The sequence below is a fragment of the Natrix helvetica genome, assembly GCF_964273705.1.
Source record: "Natrix helvetica genome assembly, chromosome: 2".
In the NCBI taxonomy this organism is placed as follows: Eukaryota; Metazoa; Chordata; class Lepidosauria; order Squamata; family Natricidae; genus Natrix; species Natrix helvetica.
This window is the reverse complement of record NC_138552.1, coordinates 269,172,125-269,199,068: the sequence shown is the minus strand read 5'-3', so window position 1 is coordinate 269,199,068 and position 26,944 is coordinate 269,172,125. Positions and strand designations below refer to the sequence as shown.

General features: G+C 42.8%; 1 protein-coding gene across 1 annotated transcript in view; it reads right to left on the bottom strand.

Annotated features, from left to right (window-relative positions):
* OTOF (otoferlin) overlaps positions 1-26,944 on the bottom strand; it is a gene marked incomplete at its 5' end in the record, with an annotated part of 209,536 nt that overhangs the window by 42,086 nt on the left and 140,506 nt on the right. The window contains 13 exons of the mRNA XM_081944293.1: positions 4,756-4,890; positions 6,819-6,998; positions 7,808-7,942; positions 10,914-11,038; positions 11,533-11,722; positions 13,053-13,205; positions 14,567-14,683; positions 17,017-17,107; positions 18,456-18,556; positions 19,485-19,605; positions 20,606-20,789; positions 24,199-24,307; positions 24,980-25,203. Coding sequence (XP_081800419.1) covers positions 4,756-4,890; positions 6,819-6,998; positions 7,808-7,942; positions 10,914-11,038; positions 11,533-11,722; positions 13,053-13,205; positions 14,567-14,683; positions 17,017-17,107; positions 18,456-18,556; positions 19,485-19,605; positions 20,606-20,789; positions 24,199-24,307; positions 24,980-25,203 — 1,865 coding nt within the window. The remainder of the gene's footprint in view (positions 1-4,755; positions 4,891-6,818; positions 6,999-7,807; positions 7,943-10,913; positions 11,039-11,532; positions 11,723-13,052; positions 13,206-14,566; positions 14,684-17,016; positions 17,108-18,455; positions 18,557-19,484; positions 19,606-20,605; positions 20,790-24,198; positions 24,308-24,979; positions 25,204-26,944) is intronic.

Sequence of the window (26,944 nt, the reverse complement as noted above, 5' to 3'; positions counted from 1 at the left end):
TGGCTCAGAAACTCTGGCATTTGAAACACACAAGTCTTAAAGCTGTCAAGTTACAAGACCCTTGCATCCCTAACCCTTTAGAAAAAAAACCAGGGGTGTTCAAACTTGAAAGCTTTAAGACTTGTGGACTTCAACTCCCAGAATTCCTCCTCCAGTCATGTTGGCTCAGGAACTATGGCATTGAAGTGTGCAAGTTTTAAAGCTGTCAAGTTACAAGACCCTTGCACCCCTGACCCTTTAGAAAAAAACTCCAGGGATGTTCAAACTTGACAGTTTTAAGACTTGTGGACTTCAACTCCCAGAATTCCTCCTCTTGCTCTTCATCTTGATGATGTGCCGATGGGCGGGGGGAAAGAGCTGGAACCGGTTCTAAATGGCACTGTAGATTTGTGGAGAGGTTAAAACTGGCAGAAACCCACCCCTGCCACGCGGCCTCTTTTTCAGCCTCCATGGTCTCCAGCACAGTGGTGAAATTCAATTTTTTAAAATACCGGTTCTATGTGAGTGGCTTGGTAGGCATGGTGTGGCTTGAGGGCATGGCAGGGGAAGGATACTGCAAAATCTCCATTCCCACCCCACTCTGGGGCCAGCCAGAGGTGGCATTTGCTGGTTCTCCGAACTACTCAAAATTTCCGCTACCGGTTCTCCAGAGCCTGTTAGAACCTGCTGGAATCTGGTCAAAAACAGGCTGTGCCGAGGCCCCATGAGGTCTCCATGCAACCCGTTTTTGGCCAACAGAGTGGTGCTGGAAGCTGGGGAGGCCAAAAACAGGTTGCACGGGAGCCTCAGAGGGCATCTGTATGGCCTATTTTTGGCCATCATAGTGCTGCTGGAGGCCAGGGAGGCCAAAAATGGGTGACCCCACCAAGCTCTGTTTTGGCTGGCAGAGGCACTGTGGGCCGGTACTTTGATATTTCCAGGCCAGCCCCACAGGCCAGATTTAAGCACCCCATTGGTTGGATCCAGCCTGTCGGCTTTGAGTTTGACACCCCTGAGTTAGACGATTGGAAATACCAAAAAGATAAAGAAACCAAGGATGCAAACAACACGAATCCAATTATATAAGGAGACAATGTAAGAAATGTTACCAAGAAGCTTAAGAAACTTAACAAATAATGGACCAATTTCATCATAATTAACACTGTTGGCCTAAAACTCCTGCATGCATTGAAAGAAAAACGTCCATTTACTTTAGTTATAAAACAAGGGCTGAAATGTTAAAGGTTTCAAAAAAATATATTCTAAATTGTTGAAATTCTTGCTTTGATATTTATTTCACTCACAGCTAAATTACTATTCATAGGTTTCCCAGGATGCTTTTGTTCATGATTGTATATACTGTATGTAATTATATCTTTCAAGCTCTTGTTTTGTTTTATTTCTTGTAAAAGAAAACAAAAGGCTTCGTGTGGGGATATACAAAAATCTAGGCAAACACAAACATACAAAATATTGTGAATCTGTGCCCAGTAATTAACTTTGCTTTTGAAGATAAAGGCAAGAGATGTCTTCATTCCACATACCATATTTCCCCCCAAAATAAGATAGGGTCTTATTTTCTTTTGACCTCAATATTAAGGGCTTCTTCGCCTTGTTATTGGTGTGTGTGTGTGTGTGTGTGTGTGCGTGTGTTATTATTTTCTGGCAGGTGGGCCGGGCGAGAAGCGAGACACGGGTCTTATCTTTCCAGCTCCATCGTGTTCCTTGTCGTTGTGTTCAGAGAAACATGTTGTAAAAAAAAACCTCCTCGCGAGTTCAAACTTCTTTTTTTTTTTTCAAAAAGTTTTATTGGTTTTTTTAAAAACATTTATGTGGAAAAGGGTAGGTGGAATTACAAATTTTGGCAGTTGCAAATGCGGCAGACGCCCCCTCCCTCCAAACTCCTAGATTACATCAAAATATCAAATCTTAATACATAATAAAAAGTCAGCATCTTAATTCTAGAAAGAATAATTTTCAATCAATTTATATAATTATAATATATAGTCTAGTTATAAATTCATTTTTACTTTCGGTCTGTTTATAACATTGTGATTTTCTTATTTATTTTTGTGATCTGAGCTTTCTTGGTGTTGCCCCTTCACCCCCCGCTGGCAGAGCTCCGGCCCCTCCCGTGTCCTGCGTGACCGTTGTGGTGTCTTCTGTTTTTTCTAGGTTGGCTTTATTTTTTTCCATAAAGGCCTGTGCCTCTATGGGAGTATTAATTCTAATTCTTGTCTCCTCCCAGAATATCAGCATACCTTCAGGCATCAACCATCTAAACCACACCCCCTTCTGGTATAATTTATTCGCCAATTGCGAATAATTTTTCCTTTTTTCCCTAATTTTTTTGGGAATCTGCTTTAGAATGGTTATCTCCCTGTCACAGTATGTCAATGTTTGCCCCCTTTGCACACCCAGAATTTCATCTCTTGTGGTTTTCCTAAGGAATTTAATGTGAACCTCCCTGGGTACATTATGTGTTCTGGCATATGCTGAATTCACTCTATAAGCTAGGTCTATCTCCCATTCCATCTGCTGTTTATCTTTGTGTATGTATTCAGCTAGAATATTAGTCATAATGTCCCTTATGTTTTCCCCATCTGCTTCTATTACATTTTGAAATCTAAGATAAAAGGACATTCTCTCAAACTCTATTTTCATTTGTTGGATGTCAAGTTCTTTGTTCCCCTTCTGTAAAGCCTCTACCCCCCCCCCCTCGCCTCCGCCACCCCACCCTCCACAAGGTCCAGTCTCTGTGAGTTCTTAAAGATTTGAGCTTGGTTCTGTTTAATTTCATCTTTCATTTCCCTTAACTGTTTCTTAATTTCCTCCTGGCCCTGTAGAATTTGTTGAAGCATTTGTTGAAAGTCTATCTCTGTAGTCTTGGGTTGCATCAGTTCTGTTATCTTTGACTGTGTAGCTGGGCTAGACGTTGCAGACGTTGGGGCAGAAGTAGCAAATCCAGGCTTTCCAGGAGGTGGTCTTTTTGGAGACATGGTTTTTAAAGCAAGGAAATCAGTCAAAATAGAGACTGGGCAGCTGGAGAAGTAGAGCAGGCAGGCGAATCCAGAAGGCAGAGGATCCAAACAGATGGGGATTTCTTTAGTCAGTCTAGCAATAGATGAAAATTTTTTCCCCAAAGAGTTCAGAAAAGAACAATCCACAAGAGATTCCTCTGGGTGTCTCGGAGACAAAGACCGGAAGCCTGAATTTTAAAGGTGGAGTCAGGTTTCACAGTTCATGAAGACAACGGAAGTGTGCCATCTTGCCCTGCCAGCTTTGGGCTCAGAGGCATAATAAAGTTTTAAAAGTTCAGAAAGTTCTCAGTTCACCCATAGATTCTGGAGCTAAGTCCAATGAAAGTCACTTTTATGAGGGTGAGGCATCATTAGTTGGCTCTCCCCCCTCCTCCTTCCCCTGAGGGCGAAAGCAAAATCTTCTCAAGCCGCTTGTCCAAGGGAGGGGGGGAAATCCCCCTCCCTCTAGCCGCACCTCTAGCAAAAGTCCGAAAGTTTAACTTTTTTTTTAAAAAAGATGCTGAAAAGTCCATAAATTCAAGATAGAGGGAATGGAGAAGGGAAGCCTCTCACCACATTGCCGCTGCTTCGTTCAATAGCGCGTTCTCCGATCGGCATGGGGCGAGGCGCGCGCACACGGGCGCCCTCCGAGACTGCTCCCCGGTGCCTAGAACGAAGCGGAGAAGCCCCCGCCAGCCGCCGCCGCCGCCAGGACCCTCCGCGAGCCGTTCCCTCGGCAGGACACCTCTCCGGGGCGTCCTGTGCCCCCCCAGAAGCGGGGGAAGCCCACCGGGAGAGCAGGAGCAGGCAAAGGCTTGCCTGTCGCCGTAGCCGCCGGAACCGGAAGTGCGAGTTCAAACTTCTTAAACTTGCGAGAAGGTTTTTTCACAATGTGTTTCCCTGGACACAATGGCAAGGAACACAATGGAGCTGCCAGTGTCTGGTAAGATGCACGTCTTGTGCTGGGGCGCAATTTGGGGCGTGGCAGGTGGGGCAGAGCGGGCCTCAAGACGTGCGTCTTACCAGGCACTGTCAGCTCCATCGCGTCACTCGGCCGGTTTGTGCAGGGAAACACCTTGCATGGTAAAGAAAAAACTTCTTGCGATTTCGAGAAGTTGTTAATTGCTCGCACTCGCGAGAAGTTTTTCTTTACCGTGATGTTTCCCTGCACATACTGGCCAAGAGACACGACGGAGCTGACAGTGTCTGGTAAGATGCTTCTTGTGCTGGGGCACAATTTGGGGGGTGGCAGGTGGGGCGCGAGGCATGGTGGGTGCTCTTTTTCCCACAGCCGCTCTCTCTTCCACGGCTGCTCTTTTTGACATGGCCACTCTTTTTGCGCAGCCATCACCATTACCGTTAGGGATGGGTGCATGGGGCATGGCCCCCCCTCCCCTCTCCAGAAGCAACTGGAAGAAATGGTGGGGACCAGCTGCACATGTGTTTAAGTAGTTTTTTGGGGGGGCTAATTTGGGGGAGGAGGCTTATTTTTGTCCATGTGCTGAAAAGCCCAATTGGGCTTAGTATCAGGATATGTCATATTTTCATGGAAACATGGTAATACCTCTGACAGTTCACAAAGCCACTCAGAATCGCCTTATAGGGGAGATGTGCAGCATAAAAATTAATAAATAAATATCAAATAAATATATGAATAAATAAAACAGTTTTCCAAAGGGAACCACGTCCGCTGTGTGGATTTTGTGCTAAAGAGATATCTACAAATTCCAATAATTGTCGAAAGAATTCATATTACCTCTACTCGATATTTGCTCAGAACAGGGCGAATCCCCAGAGGGACAGGCAAGATGGGACCCCGATCCATATCTGTGGGTCCATCGATGGGAGGCAGATCTGATTTCCCAGCGGGTCCAATCTGGAAGATAGAAGGCTGATATGAGAGAGATTCTATTTTTTTAGCTTCTTAATCTTTGCAAGCATGATGCATCGTCTGTCAAGAAGGTACTTTTTCATTTATATGTTTCCTATGATTTGGGGGTCTAGACTATCTCTTACAGAGAGAGTAAGGGAGGGAGGGAGGGAGGGAGGATGGGAGTGTTCTGTTTTAGGGAAATTACATTAGTGCTTCTTGCTTCATTCCTAGCTAATTTAGAAAATCCAATTACAACATTTTATCTGGGACTCAAAGAAGTTAATTGAAGGATGAAAAGGGCTGGTAACAAGCAATGGCATAGCTATTTTGGGGGAAAGAACAAATGATGCAAAAGAAAAGGAACAAGTGATAAACAATGTGTGATGCAAAAGAGATCCTTGAGCTAAAAGACAGAATGGCATAACAACAAGTACTTTGTTCAATCTTAGACAATTTGAGAAGCATCTTAATTTGTAGCACAACTGATTGGTGACTGCCAGCAAGATCTGCCTTTCTCATGATAATGAAGCTAAGAAAATGGATATGGTAGAGGGACAGGGGAAGAGAGAAATAGGCAGGTCCGTGAAACAAACCCTATTCTCAAGTAAAAAAGAAGATGGAAAAGCAAATGTCCATTTTCAGAAATGAAACAACATTTCATATTTATAAGATCCTGTCCTATGAGGGTTCCATTTGTAGGGCTTACTCTGTGCAATCCATCTTCAGAAAAGTTTGAGTTATCTTGATAACAAGTATTACTTAGTTATTTTGTTTTTTGTTCTTTCACAAATGCCCTATTTTATCCAGTGAGACAAGTAAGCAGCTTTTGTGGAACAGCTTGCCTCCAGAAGTTGTGAATGCCCCAACACTGGAAGTCTTTAAGAAGATGTTGGATAGCCATCTGTCTGAAACGGTATAGAGTTTCCTGCCTAGGCAGGGGGTTGGACTAGAAGACCTCCAAGGTCCCTTCCAACTCTACTATTGTATTGTATTATTATTGAATTGTTGTCCAAATCCATCATATTTTTAACTGAGATGTGGGGGCAAGGAGAGAATATGAAACACTACCAATAAATATCTCAGATAGGGCAGGGGACAACTCCCATCCCAATTTGGGTCCCATCCACTTCCCTCACCCAGAATGTTTTACACCCAAATTAACTCTGAAAGAAATGAATTTTGAACACTTACATAAATGAACGCTTAGGCAAGAAACCCCAAAAGTACACATATAGCATAATAGCAGTAACTGTGAGAGGGATCTTGGAGTTTTAGTGGACAACCAGTTAAATATGAGCCAGCAGCGTGCTGCCGCAGCCAAAAAAAACCAATGCACTCCTAAATTGCATTTACAGAGGGATATAATTAAGTTCAAGTGAGGTACTAATACCATTCTATAAAGCTTTAGTAAGGCCACATCTAGAAAAGTGCATCCAGCTTTGGTCACCACACTATATAAAGTTGTCTAGAAAAAGTGCAGAGAAAACCAACCAAGATGATTAGGGGACTGGAGACTAAAACGTACGATGAACGGTTGCAGGAACTGGGCATGGCTAGTCTAGTGTAAAGAAGGACTAGGTGAGACATGTTTCAATATTTGAGGGGGTGGAGGAAGGGATCAAGCTATTTTCCAAAGCCCCTGAAGTCAAGATAAGAAATAGCGGATGGAACCTGAAGAAGGAGAGATTCAATCTGGAAATGAGAAATTTTCTGACAGTGAGAGCAATCAACCAATGGAAGACTTGCCTTTATAAGTTATGGGAGCTTCATCACTGAAAGCTTTCAAGAAGAGAATGGACTGCCACCTGTCAGAAATGGTGTCGGGTCTGCTGCTTGAGCGCGGGGTTTGACTAGATGACCTACAAGGCCCTTTCCAACTCTGTTAATCTTTTAATTTGCCTAATGAGGTTTCAAGCCTGATACTATCCATCTGTACTCTAAAACACCACAGTTCCTTCCATTACCTGAAGGAGTTCAAAGGCAGCCAGCAGGTCTCCAGCAGTTGAGTTACCCCGGTAGATCTGGTAATATTCCAACTGAGGCGGGAAACGTGGAGGGCAGTATTCCTCATCTGACATCTTTACCACAGGTTTGGCAAATGTCCGTCCCATGAAGTCAGCCTTTCCCTGAAAATATACAGAAATCGCCATCTTAATCCTTCCCAGGGTCTCCAAAGCGCCACTGCTGAGTAGCCCACCAGTTGAAAAATTTGTTCAAAACATCAAGGCAAAGACTATGACATCCTGATCTCCAGTCCACCCTCAGGGGGAAAAATAGTAGATGAAAAGTTCAGGATTAAACTAGCCAGACAAGCTACTCTTTTCGTCTCAGCCTTAAAAATAAATGCTTACTATTTATCTAGGAGAAATGCGTATGGGGACTGCAGTGCAGGAGTGTTGCTGTTTTTCACTGATGAACATTTTTAGACAAACAGCAAGATCCTGGACCTGGAGTGGTGCGGTGGCCTAGAGGTAGAGCTCTCGCCTCACAATCAGGAGGCTGTGAGTTCGCTCCTAGGAAGAGGCCAGATATTTCTCTCTCTGGGCACAATGGGAATATATCTGCTGAACAAATCTCCACATTGGTGACAGGAAGGGCATCCAGCCAGTAAACGCTCTGCTAGCTCCATTCAGTTGCCCAGATTCCACCCCGCAAAGGGATTATGGGGCTGTTAAAAGAAGCAAGATCCTGGACCCGAGCCTGCTGCTAACTATCTAGTTTAGTTGCCTAAGAGCAGTATATTACATTATATTAAGAAATATATAATGATAATATATACTAATTACAAATATATAATGATAATCCTGAGGGATATCAGGAGACGTTCTTACTGGAGGCTTCTGAATTTATATAATACATGTAAAAAATGCCACCTCTGTCTCATTTTATGGACATTGGGGACCAATTGCCTCACTGGGCCTCAGTCTTCTCTTACCACTGTATCCTGGTCATAGATTTCAATGACAATAATGGGAGGGTCATCCCGCATCTCATGTACTTCCCCATATAGCTCAACATTGTCAAACACCAGCAGTTGGTCCCAGGTAGGACAAAGTGTTTCATTCAAGACCTGTGGGTGGAGGGAGCAAAGAATTAAAGAGGTCCAATACCTCTTCTTCATCTCAACAAACCTTCTTTTGGCTTCCATTCTAAAGGACGGTTTTTTGTTTATTAACATAAGACAGAAATCATTCACTTTGTTTTGAATTTGAAATGTAAGGTTATTATACCAAGCTCAGCATTCTGATCCCCTTTTCAATCAGGCTTTTTTTTTTTTGGTTCATAGACCAAATACCATGCAAAATCTGCCCTGCAACATACATAGGACAAACGAACAGGAGAATAAACACACGCATTGCAGAACACAAGAATGCAGTAAGAAAAAAAGAAAAAACTTCCTCCCTTTTCCAGCACTTTAAAGTTACAGGAATATGAAATTAATTTTGAAGGAACTGGGTTAATCTCCAAAACAGAACACTTCAACAAGAGAATAGTTATGGAAGCTATGGAAATAGAGAAACACCCCAACAACATGAATAAACGTGATGATACCTCCTGCCTACCAGACATCTGGAAACCAGCCCTAGTCAACAAACGAGCCCCACCCATCACCCAGGCCGTTACAACACGAAACAACAATGTACACACAACCAGCACCAATCAGCACCAATCTACCAATCATGATACAACCACACAACCAATCATTCCACCTACTGAAACAAAGCCAGCACTCCACACACCCCACCAAGATTTATAGAAAGACGGCAGTTCCGATCACACTTTAAACCCAAAACCCAGCCTGAAGATGGCGAGTGAGACCTTGCTGAAACGTTGCCAAGACAATCTCAATCTTACACGGGAAAAGACCCGAATACAACAAGACCAACACACACACACACACATACATACATACATACGTACGTACGTACGTACGTACGTATGTATGTATGTATGTATTTGTGTTACAACCCCTGGTATGCCTAAATATGGGAGGAAGGTCACTACTCCCTCTTTCTGTCCTTCGGCTCATCACAGAAGACCATGCAGGCAGAAAACCATATTTTTATTTTTAATGTTGCCTTTTTATATTTGTGTTGTATTTGTACTGATAAATAAATAAAGGGAGACTAGTATATATATATATATATCCATTCAGCAAACTTACGTGACTGTTCACTTACCATAATAACAACAATAGCAGCAAAATACTAAGTTAAAAGAAGAGCTGAGTCACTATAATAAATGCCTGATCCATATATTACACCCACACACCCCAGAGGAGATTCCATTCACAACTGGGGGGGAAAGCCAGGTCTTTTGGACCTTCATGAAAGGTCAGTACGGTTGAGGGGTTGTCTGAATCTCTTTGAGGAGGGTATTCCATGAAGGAGGTGCTATTTTCTTCACCCAACCAGATAATATTGCTTTATCAAAATGACACACTGCATGCCCACTTTGTTGGATCTAGTAGATCAGTCAAAAACCACCAGTGATGTTATGATGACATAGGAATGGCATGCAGTGCTGCACCAGAGTTGGCAATGCCTGGAGCACCATGAAACAGGACTTCTGATTTTCATCATAGAGCAGAAGAAAGAATACATAAGAGAAATTATGTACAAATAATTAGTCCTAAGTTATTTACGGATTTAGAAGGATGAATGAGTACATTGTTTTTATTGTTTTAAAATGTTAGTGTTTTAATTGGACTATATTTTTTGAATGGTAAGCTGCCCAGATTCACTGACTGAAATGGGCAACTATAGAAATTGAATGAATGGATGGATGGATGGATGGATGGATGGATGGATGGATGGATGAATGAATGGATGAATGAACTCCTCCCATTGACTATGTAGCCAATAACATGGAACAGCATCTTACACACATGTTCTGCACACCATCAGGCAACTACCAAGCAAAGACACTCTGAAATTCTGGCATAGACTATAGTGTTGCATGGTTGATGCATGTAAAAAACAGGCAATGTTTTGATCATGAAGGTATCACTCGACTTTTTTATCTTTCAGACACCCCTGAAAATTTACTTAAAACAGAATTTCTACACCCTGCACCTTCCAGATGTGGTAACTATAACCTCCATTACCCTAGGTAACACAGCTATCATGTGTCTCAAACAGAGTACCGTATTTTTTGTTCCATAAGACACCCCCCCCCCAAAGTGAGTGGAAATGTCTGTGCGTATCATGGAGCGAATATGATGAATAGCAGCTGGGCCGTGGAGGTGGGGTCCTTTTACAGTGCTGAACCCCGCCTCTTCTGTCTCTTCTCCGCAGTGCAGGAGTCAATAGGCAGAGCTGGCACATGAGAGGACACCGATCCATGGTGGTCCCCTTAGGCTCCGCCTCCTAGCCCTCACTACACTGCTGCTTCATATTCGACGCTCCATATTCACAGTGAGACGGTGCTCCATATTCATATTTTTTTTGTCTTTTCCTCCTCAAAACCTAGGTGCATCTTATGGTGAGGTGCGTCTTATGGAGCAAAACATACGGTAAAGATGATTAGGGGACTGGAGACTAAAACATATCAAGAACGGTTGAAGGAACTGGGTATGTTTAGCTTAAGAGAAAGAAGGACTAGGGGAGACATGATAGCAGTGTTCCAATATCTCAGGGGTTGCCACAAAGAAGAGGGAGTCAAAAACTATTCTCCAAGGCACCTGAGGGTAGAACAAGAAGCAATGGGTGGAAACTAATCAAGGAGAGAAGCAACTTAGAACTGAGGAGAAATTTCCTGACAGTTAGAACAATTAATCAGTGGAACAGCTTGCCTCCAGAAGTTGTGAATGCCCCAACACTGGAAGTCTTTAAGAAGATGTTGGATAGCCATTTGTCTGAAACGGTATAGGGTTTCCTGCCTAGGCAGGGGGTTGGACTAGAAGACCTCCAAGGTCCCTTCCAACTCTGCTATTGTATTGTATTGTATATAGGAATTGTAACCCAGCATACCCGGAGGACAAGGAGTGGAAAAGGCTGACCTGCAACAACACTTCTTGAGTCAGGCAGCTGCCATCTTACCTCGGTGCATTGACTCTGAGTGATAAAGAAAACCCGGGCAAAAGGGTCAGAAAGGCCGCTGCTGTCTGCGGCGAACAAACTCCTGGCCTGGTACATGTGGGCTCGGAGCTGGAAGACTTGTTTCTCTGTGATGGAAAGAACGAAGATTCAGGAAGACAGATGCAGAATTAGATTTGGGGGGGGGGGGAGGAGAAAATATGCAATCATTTTTCAATAGGCCTTTGCTTTGAACCTGGGTCCCATTTTCAAAATTAACACCTAGAAAATCAGGCTCTGATTATCTATTCTCAGATATAACCTCATTACACTATTAAGCAGAGTGCAAATTATGGAAGAAATGCAACAGAACATTGGAAGAGGGAGCTGCGAAGTGCAAAACAACATCCCACATTCACTTAATCTAGCCTGCCATGCAAGTAACTTTGAAGCAGCTAATGGCAAAATAAGATCCATCCCAGGGACCTCTGAGTCTGGAACTGTTGGGGGGGGGGGGCGGACATCATTTTATCTCAGACAATGTCTTCTGACAGATCTTCTTCCCCATGGTGTGAGAGAAGAAATCCTGTGCCTTGTGTCTCTACTCCCCGTCCCACCAAAAACAAAGGGGATATTTTCTTACTAGTATAGAGGAGGCTGATGGGTGGGAAAGTTAGGAGACTTTGTCCCGCAGGAAGTTTCTTCTCCTCAAAGCCACAGGGTAGACCACTGAGGAAATCCTTTCTCTGTTTGTTGAGTCCTAGCCACATATAAACTTCCATTTTGGCTTGTACAGTCCAGCCGGCTGGCCCAAATCCCCGTTTCCCAGGTAACTGAAGAAAAGATGAGTCAAAGAAGAGAAAGATTTAACAGGTTGTGTTTCCATCATTCTATCAGAATCGTTCCCATTTATTCCTATTTTTGAGTTCTGAAACTCATGAAGTTATCACAAACACTACTATTTAATCCAAAGCTTAAAAAAAAATACTAGCAAACCATTAAATCTGCAACTGTCTGGAAATGATTGGAGCTGTAATCCAAGAACACTGAGTTGATTTTTTAAAAAAGCCTTCTTATATGTTTAAATGCTCAAAAGTAAACTACACAATTAAACATGATTTAATATTTTGGGTTTATCAAATTTATATATTGTTTCAATGGTTAAAATGTTCTGGATATGGAAAAACACAAATATCCAATTTCAAAACATTTTTTTTTTCAATATATGGATCAGGTTTTGCCTTCCCTGCTGAATGCTGAACCAGCCTGTTGTAGCAGAAATAACTTACATCCTTTCTTCTGAATTGCAGAAACAAACTGCAAAGGCTATGGCAGAGGCGTCGAAATTGATTTCAGTGAGGGCCACATCACAGTTGTGTTTGACCTTGTGTGTGTGTGTGTGTGTGTGTGTGTGAGTGTGAGTGCGGCCAGGGGAGACAGGGCCAGTTCAATGTCACTCATGTCAGGGGTGCCTGTGGCGGCCCAAACACTCTGCTATTGAAAATGGGCTCCTGAGCTCCATTTTGGCTGTGACGGCCACTTGGATCCCTGTGCCAGTGAAAATGGAGCTTGTGAGGGCCACCTGCAGCCCTCACAAGTTCTGTTTTTGGTTGTGACTGCCTCCTGCATCCCTCTGTTAGTGAAAATGGAGCTTGTGAAGGCGACGAGCGACCCTGAGCTCTGTTTTTGCTGGCAGAGGCACGGCAGGCCGGTCCTTTGCTGTTTCCAGGGTGGGTCCTGGGCCTTGAGTTTGACACCCCTGGTCTATGGAAAATTGCCAGCTTTCTTTCTTTCTTTCTTTCTTTCTTTCTTTCTTTCTTTCTTTCTTTCTTTCTTTCTTTCTTTCTTTCTTTCATGTTTTTCTCACATTCCTAACATATTACACAATGAAGCTCTAAAACAATTCTGGGGTGTGAAAAGCTTCAGATGAAATTCTGTTTCATACAACTGTGTTGAAAGCACAGGGCCACTTCCGCCCTTGTTGCCTTCAGATTGCAGACAAGGGGAATCTGTGGATAAGGAGGATCATGATATCCTGGCAAATTTATATTCCCGCCGTTCTTTTTTTCTTTTCACACATGCTTCTCACATCATGCTACTTCTTCCCCCATCTACCACAGAAAATGAAATGTTAGTCAGATAAAGAAAGACACGCTAAGTCACCTTGAGGAAAACCGTCTTCACTTTTCCGCAGTCTTTGCCTGTTTCCTCATCAACAATGGAGTAGAGGATGTCCTTGGAGGGGATGCGGGCGTAGGCTATGCGCTTGCCATTGCTCATCATCCAGATGAAGATCTCAGGAATGCTGTGCTGAGGCTGAAAATGACAGGCAGAGAGGAGAAAGGCAGGGATTGTTGGGCATGATGAACCAAGAACCTACCCTTCACTGAATCTAGAGGAGGGTTGCGGCCAGTTCGGCTGAACCGGTAGTAGCAGCGGCGGGAGGCTCTGCCCACCCACCCGGACCCTTCTGCGCATGCACAGAAGTGTCGCGGGTGGGAGGGAGCGAGCACAGGAACGCCCTCGAAACGGTAGTAAAAAATTAGCAACCCATCTCTGACCGAATCCATTTCTTTATTTCAACTATGAATATGGGACTCTGCTAGAGATCAAAAACATTTGGGAATTGCTACTTTCCTTGTTCTAAGGTGAATTTCCCACTCAGTCACCCAAATCACCCATTGGGCTTCTTTCACTTGTAAATGGAGTCATTGCTTTGCCTCAGCTCACAACCTAAAAGGCCCCAAATGGTCACTCTACCAGCTGCTTCTTCTTACACAACAAAACCAGTGGTAGGTTCCTGCCAATTCTAACCTCTTCTATAGAAGAGGTTCCACTAATCTACCGTGCCGTTTAGAACCGGTTCCAGCCCCCTCCCCTTGCCCTCCCACACCACGCTTGCCCCACCCGCCGCTCACTGATTGGCTGGCTTACCAATCGCCCCGCCCACCTCTAAGAGTCCTATCTAAACTTTAAAGTCTTAAAACTGTCAAGTTTGAACATCCCTGGGGTTTTTTTTCTAAAGGGTTAAGGGTGCAAGGGTTTTGTAACTTGACAGCTTTAAGACTTGCGTGCTTCAAATGCCAGAGTTTCTGAGCCAACATTTTGGTTGCTAAGCAAGAGCGTTGTTGAGTGAATTTCACCACATTTTACAAGTTGGCCACACCCACCCAGTCACATGACTGGCAAGCCACTCCCACTCAGTCACATGGCTGGCAAGCCACTCCCACTTGGTCACATGGCTGGCAAGCCACTCCCACAAAGCAGGCCATACCTACAGAAGAGGTTCTAAAAATTTTTGAAACCCACCACTGAACAAAACATTAGGTCAGAACTGAAGAAATTGCTTGGAGGAGAAGTAAAATGCCTTCAAGGAAAAAACAAACAAAATCCAACTGACTTTGGAAAAGCTGTTTCGGGATAACCATGACCTGAATGCCCAAGAATATCCATAGACATGCAGATCATCCTTCCTATTCAGGACAGAGGATTAAAGTGTTGGTGATAACACAGATGTTGCACCATCAAATCTGCAGCTATTTCCTTCCTTGACTGAAATGAAAACAGTACTGCAAGGAGCAGGTCTCTCTATGCACCTGCAGGCTTAAATCACCCTTGACACCCAGGGTTAAGTTAAGGTGTACATATAAAGGGGGATAAAGTTATGAATGAATCACCTCATCTGCAAGGAACCGCAGCTTTTGTAGGAAGTTTTGGGATTGCTTCAACTTGTCCCTGATGGTGGTCTTCTTCACCTGAGATCTCATGGTCTTAGCTTGCTGGCCCATCGTTTCCTGCATAGTGAAAGAAGAAGCAGAGAAAAAGAAATGAGATTGAAAGACAAGAAAAAAAGGCTGCAAAAGGCAGCGGCCCACATGGTTTTGTGTAGACCTTGGTGTGCACATGTGTCACCTCTCCTGCGGGAGCTGCATTGGTTGCTGATTTGCTTCCGGGTGCAATTCAAGGTGCTGGTTGTCACCTTTAAAGCCCTTCATGGCTTGGGACCAGGTTATCTGAGGGACCACCCCTTGCTGGTCACATCTACCGAACCCACCAGAGTGGGGAGACAAGGAAAGTTGCGGGTCCCATCCCCAAGGGAGATACACCTGGTGGGACCTAGAAGAAGGGCCTTCTCCATGATGGCTCCCTCTCTCTGGAACATCATTCCCCCAGAGATTAGAATGGCCCCCACTCTAACACTCTTCTGGAAGGCGCTGAAGACCTGGTTCTGCCAGCAAGCCTGGGAAACGCAGAGCGGGATGGAGCCCATTAAATGGCTCATGTAATGTGTTGTCGCCAGAGTAAGGGGTTATTTTAATTTATTTATTTATCTGTTATATAATTATTCTTTTTTATTAGTCTTATTGTTTTATATATGAGGTTTTTATATTTCTGTAAGCCACCTTAGGTTGCCATGGGCAAACAGGTGGCAATATAAATCTGAATGAATGAATGAATGAATGAATGAATGGATGGATGGATGGATGGATGGATGGATGGATGAATGAATGAATGAATCCTGATAATGATGTTATGTAGATGGGTAACAAAACATTCAGAAACTAAATTGAAACAAGCTTGGAGAGAAAACTACTGCCAAAATCTAATGTACCTGGGTCTACTTTTGACCACATGTAAACAATGGAGTTGTGTTTTATAGTCTTCATTAATATGTAAACTATCCTTAGGTTATCCTAACAGAAAAGGTTTTAAGATTTATACAATCTGAACAGAAACCAAAGTACATTCTTAAGGACTATAATTAATCTTTTACAGTGTATTCCTAAACATAGTTTTGTTCCATGAGCCTAGCACAGTGATGGGGAACCTTTTCGGCACCACGTGCTGAAAAGGGAGCATATATGCACCCGTGCACTTAGTGCGCACTCATCGGGGCCACAACTTGGAAGAGGAGCTGGCCAGGGGGCATGCGCATGCCAGAAAATGAACTTTTGGTTTCCGGCGCATGCATGTGCACCAGACAGCTAGTCTTCTGGTTACTGGTGCACATGCGCATGCAACGATCAGCTGGCCAGCATGCATGCTCACGCCAGAAAACGGAAGACCAGCTCTTCCAGTTTCCAACATTATCGCACGTACGAAAGCCAGCTTATCATTGTGCACACATGAGCGCCAGAAACCCAGAAGAGGAACAGGCGATGCTATGCGTGCCAAGCAACATGATTCCATGTGCCACTTTGGGCATGTGGACCATGGGTTCACCATCATGGGCCTAGCATGACCATATTTGAGGCATAGGATTTTCCTTGATTCAGAAAGCAGCAGTTTTGGTGCCTAAAATTGCTCAATGGAATATGAATGCAAAAAGCACGTTGAACAGAAGTATTCTTAATGGCTTCTCTTTATTTGCCAAGCGGGCATTGTTACTCTTTATCTAGACTTTGGTGGATGAAATTAAGCTAATATCCTCTTTGATTTTTTTAAAAAGCAGATATCTAAGGTCCAAAAGTGATAATTTGCAATACTTGGGATGTCTGAGCCTGTGGATCTCAAGAACATATATTCAATTTTCTCCTAGGTCAGTTTTGCCACCTATAAGGTTTTCCCTGGTTGGTTAAAACTTCTGAGAAGAGGATTCATTGTGAGATGGGGTAGAGATTGTCTGCCTTGAAAGAGATACCAGTTTGTTTCTCTTTCCAATAGTCCAGCCCCTGGACCCAGTGAATTAGGAGAAGTACCATCTCTCTCCCCACCTCCCCAATTTTCCCTTTTTGGGGAAATCTGTAAAGGCGATAATAAAGCAATTTTCAGAGACCCCAGAAAAAGTTTATTTGCCCATAGGCTGGATTCAGGGAGGAGAGAGTGAGTTCTCAGGCCCTTCAATGTGGAATGCTTGACCCTCTGGCCTATTTTATTCAACATCTACATGAGGAGACTATCCAATGATTATGGGTAAGGTACCATATATACAGTATGTGGAGTTGTGGACAATGCCCAGTTGTTATAAAATACCATGATTCAAATGAATCATTTAGTAGAATCTCTAACCCAGTGTCTTGACAATGCACTATGAAATGTTTTGTGCATTACAATGAAAGAAAAACAAAAGACAGAAACAAAGAAAGAGAAGGAGGGAAGGAGGAAGGAAGGAAGGAAGGATGCTTACCAGTTCTCGCATGCAGGATTTCAGCCTTTCCCGGTCCAGACGTGTGCGGGAGGAGTGGTTGTGATCTTTGTTGGAGAGAGATACAAATCTCCTGTGGAACGAGGATATTGTGAAAAAAAAGAGAATTGTGACCACAAAATTAAGTCCTCTAACTTTATCCTTTAATATTTGATTATTGAATAGAAAATGAGGGGGGTAAGGGAGTGAATGACTAGTAGATAGAAAGAAAAAAGAGTTGTGGAAATGGGACACATACATCTTCCTTTCTGCTCTTTTTTCTTCCTTGGAATTTCCCTTTTTTCCCAAATTCCAGGCTGTAATTATTATGCACCAAGATAGCATCTATTTCTGCTCTTGGAAACCGTTGAAAATATTTTATATTCCATAATATAAATATGCTTAATTTGGATTCAATTAGACAATCCTTTTTGTATTTTTCAAAGAGGGTATTTCAAATAAAACTAATTTTGAAGTGGTACAATACTTTCAAAATTTAAGAATTTGGTACTTAAAGCTAAAATTGAAGAGAAAAAGAGAAAAGAGAGATTAAATTTCTCTAAAGAACCAAAACAACAAGCCATTGTTACAAGAAACACATGAAAGATGTAGTAAGTATCTTTCCTTCTTAGAGCCTTTGGAAATAAATTTTTAAATCTGTGGACAATTAATTAATATTCTAGAATTTCCAGATGAAAAGCAACAATATACAGATATTGGCAGGGTTTTTTTTAGAAGCCAATACGGCTAATTGACTAACAATTCTACGCATTTGCCAAAAGCCTTTTGACTATTTTAACATTAATGTATAGATGGGTAGAAGGATGGAAATTGAGCAGCCTCTGCAAAGACAGCCTCTGCAAAGTGTCCCTCCTTAGTTTACTCAGACTTTCATAAGAAGGAATGATTTGGAGAAGATGAACTAAAATTCAGAGTCAGTTCATTGTTTGAATCCATCAAAACAAGACCAATCTAGACAATACATAATGATTTTACTGCAATTTTTTTATGTCAAGGAAAAAAATTCCTTTGTCCAGTCGTATCTGATTCTAAGTAGCATTGATCATCTCCATTTCTTAGCCGAGGGAGCCAGCATTGTCCAAAGGCAATTTTCATGGTTATGTGACCAGTTCGATTATACACCGAGGCACACGGACTGCTGTTACCTTCCTACCGAAGTGGTACCTATTTATCTACTTGCATTTGCAGGCTTTCAAACTGCTGGGTGGGCAGGAGCTGAGATAAGTAATGGGAGCTCACCCTGTTGTGTGGCGCTTGGTCTTGAACCCGGGCTGCCAGCTGACAGGCTCAATGTCTTTAACCGCTGAGCCATCTTGGAGATAAACCTCACCAATTATTCGAATCAAGAGCCTTAAGAGGCCTAATCCCTTGGAAAAAAAGGTAGCTTCATTAGCATCCCCCAAAACCCCTTTCCTACTTACAGACATCCACTGCTCAGCTCTTCCAGCACTCCTCGGAGACGGCGCTCTGGGTGCGTTTTTTCAGTCTTGATCATCTCATGCACATCATTGAGGCCTTCTTCCTAAAGGAGCAGAAGTGATTTTTCAGTAGGCAGAGCTACAACAGGAGATTTGCACCTGTCATTCCAGAGGCGTTTTGAGTGGTGCAGTGGCCTAGAGGTGGAGCTCTTGCCTCACCATAAGGAGACTGTGAGTTTAATCCTAGGTCAGGGGTGTCCAAACTTGGGAACTTTAAGAGTTGTGGACTTCAACTCCCAGAATTCCCCAGCCAGCCATGCTGGCTGGGGAATTCTGGGAGTTGAAGTCCACAACTCTTAAAGTTCCCAAGTTTGGACACCCCTGTCCTAGGTAGAGGTAGAGATATTTCTCTCTCTGGGCACAATGAGACTATGTCTGCTGAACAAAAACCCGCATTGATGACAGGAAGGGCATCTGGCCAGTAAACACTCAGCCCCATTCATTTGCCCAGACTCCACCCCGGAAGGGATTATGGCAGTGATGGCGAACCTTTTTGGCACCAAGTGCCAAAAAGAGACCACGCAGGTGTGGCACCAAATGCGAAAAGGGAGTACTTCGTGTGCATGCGCTCGTCTAGACCGCGACTAGGAAGAAGAGTTGGCCAAGGGGCTTGCACGGGCCAAAAAATATGTACTTCTGATTTCCAGCTGGCAAGTCTTCCAGTTAGCTGGCCAGAAGCACATGCTCACGCTGGAAAACAGAAGACCAGCTCTTCCAGTGTCCAGCACTGCTGCACGCACCACGGCCAGTTGACCAATGTGTGCACATGCGTGCCAGAAACCCAGAAGAGGAACGGCTGATGCCGCGCATGCCAGGCAACATGGCTCCATGTGCCACTTCGGGCACACGTGCCATAGGTTCGTCATCACGAGATTATGGGGTCATTAAAAGGAGATGATGATGATGATGATTCCAGAGGCAGTACATTCCAACGTACCCTCTCATCCTCCTATTTCCACTGCAGTAACTCACCAGCTTGTCTGCAATCTTATCCATGATATTTGAGTTGTACAGACGTCGCCTCTGGTCCTGCCACCAACTCTTGATATAAATACAAGGCTTCTTGTCAAAATATGGCAAGTGAAAATAGTTCCTATAATAGCAGGAGAAAGAGTGACATACTTTCATTCAGTAACAGAATAGCTTCCCACCCACCCACCCCCTTTGTTAGTATTTTTCTCTTATACTGGTAGTCCTCAACTTTCATTTAGCGACTGTTCAGAGTTACAACACTACTTTTTAAAAAGTGCCTTATGGCTATTTTTCACACTGGTTGTAGCATCCTCATGGTCACATGACCAAAATTCAGGTGCTTGCCACTGACTCATATTTATAACCGTTGCAGTGGCCTGAGGTGATAAAACTTTTGTGATCTTCTGACACGCAAAGTGAATGGGGAATCCAGATTCACTTAACAACCTTGCTACCAGCTTAACAACTGTTCTGATTCACTAAACACCTGTGGCAAGCAAGGTCGTAAAATGGGGGCAAAACTCACTTAACAAATGTCTCACTTAGCAACAAAAATGTGGGGCTCAGTTGTGGTTGTAAGTCACAGACAAAGACTTACTATAGCAATAGCACTTAGACTTATATACCGCTTCACAGTGCTTTACAGCCCTCTCTAAGCAGAGTCAGCATATTGCCCCCAACAATCTGGGTCTTCATTTTACCGACCTCCCGAAGGATGGAAGGCTGAGTCAACTTTGAACCTGTTGAGATTTGAACTGCCAAATTGCAGGCAGTCGGCAGTCAGCAGAAGTAGCCTGCAGTACTGTACTCTAACCACTGTGTCACTGTGGCTCTTGAGCTACATGGAAACTGGGACAATTTCCCCCCCAGATCTAGTCTTTTACTGATGGAAATGGAAATGCAATAATGACAAAGGCTTAGCACAAAAGTCTTTTGGGTTTTGCTGTCCCTCCTACATGGAACTGAAGATGTGGAAAAGCAGTATCATTTTGCCCCACCTCCAAATAAAATAAAAGAAAACCCATGAGTGTACAGCTTAACACCCAACCAAAGATCCTACAACCTTCCTCTTTTGCAGTAAACACCCTTTCATATTAACAAGACTATCCGATATCACTTGCCTGTCAGTAATCAATGGTTTCAAGGCTGGAGAAGTAGAGACTGAGAAAAATTCCCCTTCGATATTGGCCTCCTCATCACTGTCATTCTGTAGCAGTTCAGATTCCTCCTCATTGCCATCCCCACCATCTCTCTTCTTCTTGATGGTGGGCCTGGACAAGCCATCAATTTCATTGCCATAATTGCCTTGGGAAAAAGAAAAAGGAATCAGACTCTGGAGGATGAAGAATGGAAAGATTATACCATTTATTAGAGCTACTGTTGGAATTAGGTTGGAATTAACATTGCCAGGAGAAATATCAACCATCTCAGATATGCAGATGATACCACTCTAATGGCAGAAAGGGAAGAGGAACTAAAGAGCCTCTTGATGAAGGAGGAGAGTGCAAAAGTTGGCTTGACACTCAACATTAAGAAAACTAAGATCACGGCTTCCAGCCCTCTCAATTTGTGGCAAATAGATGGGGAATAAATGGAGGTAGTGACAGATTTTATTTTCCTGGGCTCCAAGATCACCTCAGATGGGGACTGCAGCCAAGAAATTAAAAGAGGCTTGCTCCTGGAGAGGAAAGCTATGGCAAATCTAGACAGAATACTAAAAAGCAGAGACATCACCCTGCCAACAAAAGTTCGTATAGTCAAGGCTATGGTTTTCCCAGGTGTAATGTATGGCTGTGAAAGTTGGACCATAGGAAAGGCTGAGTGCCATACAATTGAGGCCTTTGAACTATGGTGCTGGAGAAGACTCCTGCGAGTCCCTTGGACTGCAAAATCAAACTGGTCAGTCCTAGAGGAGATCAACCCTGACTGCTCTTTAGAAGGCCAGATCCTGAAGATGAAACTCAAATACTTTAGCCACCTAATGAGAAGGAAGGACTCACTAGAGAAGAGCCTAATGCTGGGAAAGATTGAGGGCAAAAGAAGAATGGGATGACAGAGAATGAGGTGGATGGATGGAGTCACCGAAGCAGTCAGCGTCAGCTTAAATGGGCTCCAGAGGATGGAAGAGAACAGAAAGGCCTGGAGGAATGTTGTCCATGGGGTTGTGATGGGTCAGACACGACTTTGCAACTAACAACAACAACAGCAACAAGAGCTACTGAGCCTTGCCTAATCATACCCTGATATCTTGGATCTACCTAGAGGCTGAATTAAACTTTTAGGCACGATGAGAATAACCATAACCAAACCTAAGGAATGGGTATCTGGGATAACATTGTCGAGTGAGATTTCATAGTTATACTTTAATGGATTAGTGTTATGTATAGTGTCTGCAGATTGAAAATGAAAGAAACATAGAATCTAAAATTTGAATGCTATTACATAAATCATTCTCAGGAATATGAAATTTTCATGATCAATGATAAGTAAGTAAATTCCCCGTTAGGAGAGCGAGTGTGCAGAGAAGCGTAATGAGAGTGGTATGGAAGAACACGCACAAACCAGCATACAGGGACACCGAATAGTATAAATAATAGTAGTTTACTATGTGGAAATATAGAGGTATTCAGAGTTCAATTTACAGTCCAAGTCATACACGGTTCAGTCAGTCAGTTATCAATGTTCTCAGTTAAGGAATGATCCTTCGAACACAGTCCAGTATCAAATAATCAGTTTAGCACACAAAGTAGCTAACAGTAGCAAAAACACAGTACCTCACAATACACCGATCAGTGTCTAATAAACAGATAGCTAACAGTCATTCTGGCTCCCTCTTATGGCTGCTTGAGGTAACAGCAACCAATCACATTACAGCAGTATTTAAAGAAACAGTACTACCATCCTGGTTTATATATTGCTGACCCAACTGTTAGCTAACATTCCTAACAATCATGCTCCCCTGACATTATTCAATCCTGAAAGTGATCCATATTTTATTATGCTCCGCATCTGGAGAGCTTTTATATCAAGCTGCATCAAAAGGATTGAAATATAAATCACAAAAATTAAGGTGACAAAAGTAATGTGAACAATCACGGTAATGGCAAGTTTCAAAATCACCTACGTAATTCATCACACATCAGAATTAGCTTGCTTATATCCTATATCAAGAAACATCTTCATCTTCATCACCACCACAAGCCATCCTGAAGCAATATTACTCAAATCATGTGTACAAATTCTTATCTGAAACACTGGGATCTTAGTATGTCATTTTAAAATCTTATGCCAATATGCATACAGTATTTCAGTCAAATATATCTCCCTACCATTCATTCTCCTGTTTTAATGTCTGAAAAAACGACTAACTAAAGTTGAAGTATAGCTTGGCGAAGGAGGGGATCAGTGAGAATTTATCATTTTACATATTTTATAAACCACAGTTTCAGAAACATTCAAACAATATTGAAAAAAATAAAACTAGTATAGCAAATTAAACAGAGTTATGGATATTCAACATGCTAGAAATATAATCAATGTAAAGTTCAAAATGCAAAAGGAATACAATATCTGTCCTAAGCATCCTTCCTTATAGATAAAACTCTATGGAGATTCTCAGTCATCGAGGTCATGATTGTCCCAAAGGTGTTTTTCAGAAAAAACTGGACTTTCTGGAGGGGGGTGGGTGGCGTTGTCGTTTCATTGCCCATCAAGAACCTTCCAGTTGCCTCTTGAAAAAGCACCTTTGGGACTCCTTGTAGATAGCAATTCTTATTAAGGCATTACTATTAGGAAAAAAGGGGGACACGGTGGCTCAGTAGCTAAGACGCTGAGCTTTTTGATCAGAAAGTTGGCAGTTCAGAGGTTTGAATCCCTAGTACCCTTTTTCAGAGTGAGCTCCTGTTACTTGTCCCAGCTTCTGCCAACCTAGCAGTTTGAAAGCATGTAAAAATGCAAGTAGAAAAATAGGGCCACCTTGGTGGGAAGGTAACAGCATTCCATACATTTAGTCATGCTAGCCACATGACCATGGAGACGTCTTCGGACAGCGCTGGCTCTTCGGCTTTGAAACAGAGATGAGCACTGCCCCCTAGAGTCAGGAACTATTTGCATGTATGTGTGAAGAGAACCGTTACCTTTACCTATTGGGAAAAAAGTACACATACAGTAGAAGTATGTGTACCTAAGTTTTGTCTATTGAAGGTTAAATAGAAAGATACAATTTTTGTGTTGTTCAGTATACTGAACATAGATATCTTTAGTCAATTCTATTTTCAGAATTTTAGAATATCTACAAAATGAAATCTAAGAATAAACCAGCAATCTTTTTAAGGAGTTTTGGGATTCAGGAATTTTTCTACCGGTATGATCATTTTGATTTAATTCTTCTAAATAGCATTTTTAGAAATGTCAATAGAATGCTTTCTAGGATTCATTATTAATCAACTAAACCCATTTGGTAATAACAAATGCAACCATGGGTGTTACATGCTTTGTATTTTGATAAACATTATGTGCTAGAACAGAACATCTACAATAATGAGTAATCATCCATCAATAATAGTGAAATAGCATTTCCCAGACTAAAGCAATTATGCAAATTCATTCTTCTTGTTCAGACACCTGGAAAAGCCAATTGATACTTTCACTTCTGCTTAAAGCAAATCTTCCTCCTTAACCCATGCCCAATGCTTAACCAAATTCCTTCACATACCTATTGTAACCTCAAAATTAATCGGTTTGTCTCCATTCTTTCTGTCAACCATGGTAGCCTCCAGGAAGGATCCAAAGAGAAAAAACTCCTCCATCTTCCCTGTGCAGCTCTGTGGGGTAGGGTGGGATATAAACACAGCAGTTTAAGGACTTCAACCCATGAAAAGTATTTATTTAGATCATTGGTCAATATCATAGGTAGGAAACATGGAATCAGGGGCAGCAATATGTCTGCAAATAATCCCTTTGATGCCCACTAATTGAAACAGGCGGTCCACCATAGGAGACATATTGTGTAGAAACAAGTTCCTCCTAAGCAGGTGTTTCATAAGAGTATCCATAACAATTCTCAGCATTTTAAAGGAGTTCACCAACTCCAAAAGATTACCATACCTAGTAAGCTCTTTTCTTATTTGGCGGCATGGGAACGTACCAGAGAGTTTGTATACACAAAGCATGCAATTTAGCAGTGAATTATTTTGGTGTTTTTTTAAAAAACCAATAAACTATGACTAACTGGAAATTGAGTTTAGGTTTGTGCATTCAGAGGAATCAAACCTGGAACCCCAGACATATGGCATCTCTTGGCGATATTGCTGAAACATAACTCTGCATTTTCTTAGATCTTCATCAAGACAGGTCTTGGTTCACATTGGAAAACAGAGCTATTTGCAATAAAGAATGGACTAAAGTCCATTGAAGGGAGGCTTCCCCACTAAATGGGATGGTGTGATATCCTGAGAACATCAGATATTGTAGTTATTACAACATAGGAAACATACATCAGTGACAGGAGTTGCTAATTCAACTTGAACTTCTGTGGAACTGGTGATTTCAGGGTTGCTGGTATCCAAGATCTCTACTGCTAGACCAAGAAGCAGGCGGGCTCGGAAGGAGACCCCTTCACCCAGCCCTTCATTCAGGTCCTGGTGCTCATCCATCAGGGTATAGTTGCGGGTGGACCCATACATGTTTACCCAGGCAGGGCCAAAGGTGGGCAAGAAACCTTGTAGAGATAAGCACAATTGGATAAATGTTCATACCGAAAGAGCCTTTAACAATTCAGTTGCTTCATTTGCAACACATATGGCCATAATTGTTCTAGTATTGGCGTTAAAGGAAGACAGCAATGTCTAGTAGATCTTCTAGCAAGCTATCCTCCTCCACTATTGCTTCCTCTAGCCTTTGCTATCTTTTCTTCTTTTGGGTTTCAAGAAAGGAGTTGATCTAGTAATTTCTGTTGCTGTATGCTCACACCAGAGGTGGGTTCCTACCAGTTCAGCCCAGTTTGGCCAAACCAGTAGTGTTATGGCGGTGTGGGTTGCTGGAACCGGCAGCAACCCAGGCCTGCCACGCCCCCAAACTGGTTCTCCGGTCGGCAGCACCATCTTGTTTTTAAGTTCTACACTTCTGCAAAACAATTTTAATTAAATTTTGTACATGCGCGCAGCGCACATCCAGCGTGCGTGCATGAGCGAAGAATTACCCGAGCGTACCGGAAGTAAAGCCGGCCAGAACCCACCCCTGGCTCAGACCTATCATTTACTATTTACATCCAAAAGTTTTAAGTCTAGTAGTTTCATTTCTTTTTCACTGCTGATTGCTGAGGATGCAAATAGGCTTGAGATGAGGCTGCAATTGTAGCAATGGAGATGATATTGTCTAGGCACATATACCTCAGAATAACAGCATAAAAGAATAACAGAGTTGGACAGGGCTTTGGAGGTCTTCTAGTCCAACCCCCTGCTCAAGCAGGAAACTTTACACCATTTCAGAGAAATGGTTGTCTAATCTCTTCTTTAAAAACCCGCAATGTTGGTGAGCACCCACAACTTCTGGAGGCAAGCTGTTCCATTATTAATTCTTCTATCAGGAAATTTCTCCTTAGTTCTAGGTTGCTTCTCTCCTTGATTAGTTTGCATCTATTGCTTTTTGTTATGCCTTCAGGTGTTTTGGAGAATAGGTTGGCCCACTCTTCTTTGTGGCAGCCCCTGAGATATTGGAACACTGCTATCATGTCTCCCCTAGTCTTTCTTTCTATTAAACTTGACATACCCAGTTCCTGCAACCGTTCTTCATATGTTTTAGTCTCCAGTCCCCAAATCATCTTTGTTGCTCTTCTCTGCACTTTTTCTAGAGTCTCCACATCCTTTTATATTGTGGCAACCAAAACTGAATGCAATATTCCAAGTGTGGCCTTACCAAGCAGTGGTGGATTCTGGATCCTGTTGCAACTGGTACAGTGCAACAGGGCCGGGCATCCATCACATGAACGCGCGCCCTGTTGCCTTGTACTTACCACCCACGATACTCTGTGATGCTCTGCGACGCCTCTACGACGCTCCAGCTGCTCAGTGGAGCGTCGCACAAAGGGGCGTATGCTCCGTGCACGGAAGCCCCAAAAACCTCAAATACTGGTAAGGAGCGCAGGCGGGTGGGCCCTCCAGAGCACTGTACCGGAACGGTACCTGGTGCTCCGGGCAGGCACCAATACACCCATACCAGGGCGTACCAGTCTTAATCCACACTGTTGCCAAGGTATTATAAAGTGATATTAACACTTCATGTGATCTTGTTGAAAGAAGTGCAGCTGGACAAGGAAAGACGTTGTCAGAAGAGATATGTTGTCAGGATATTAGCATTGACAGGTAAGTAAGCCATGGTGGCCAAACCCACTGAAGTTTTAAATCTTTTTTAAATGCATTCTATTATAAGACATTTATGAACCTTTGTTGTAATTAGAAAAA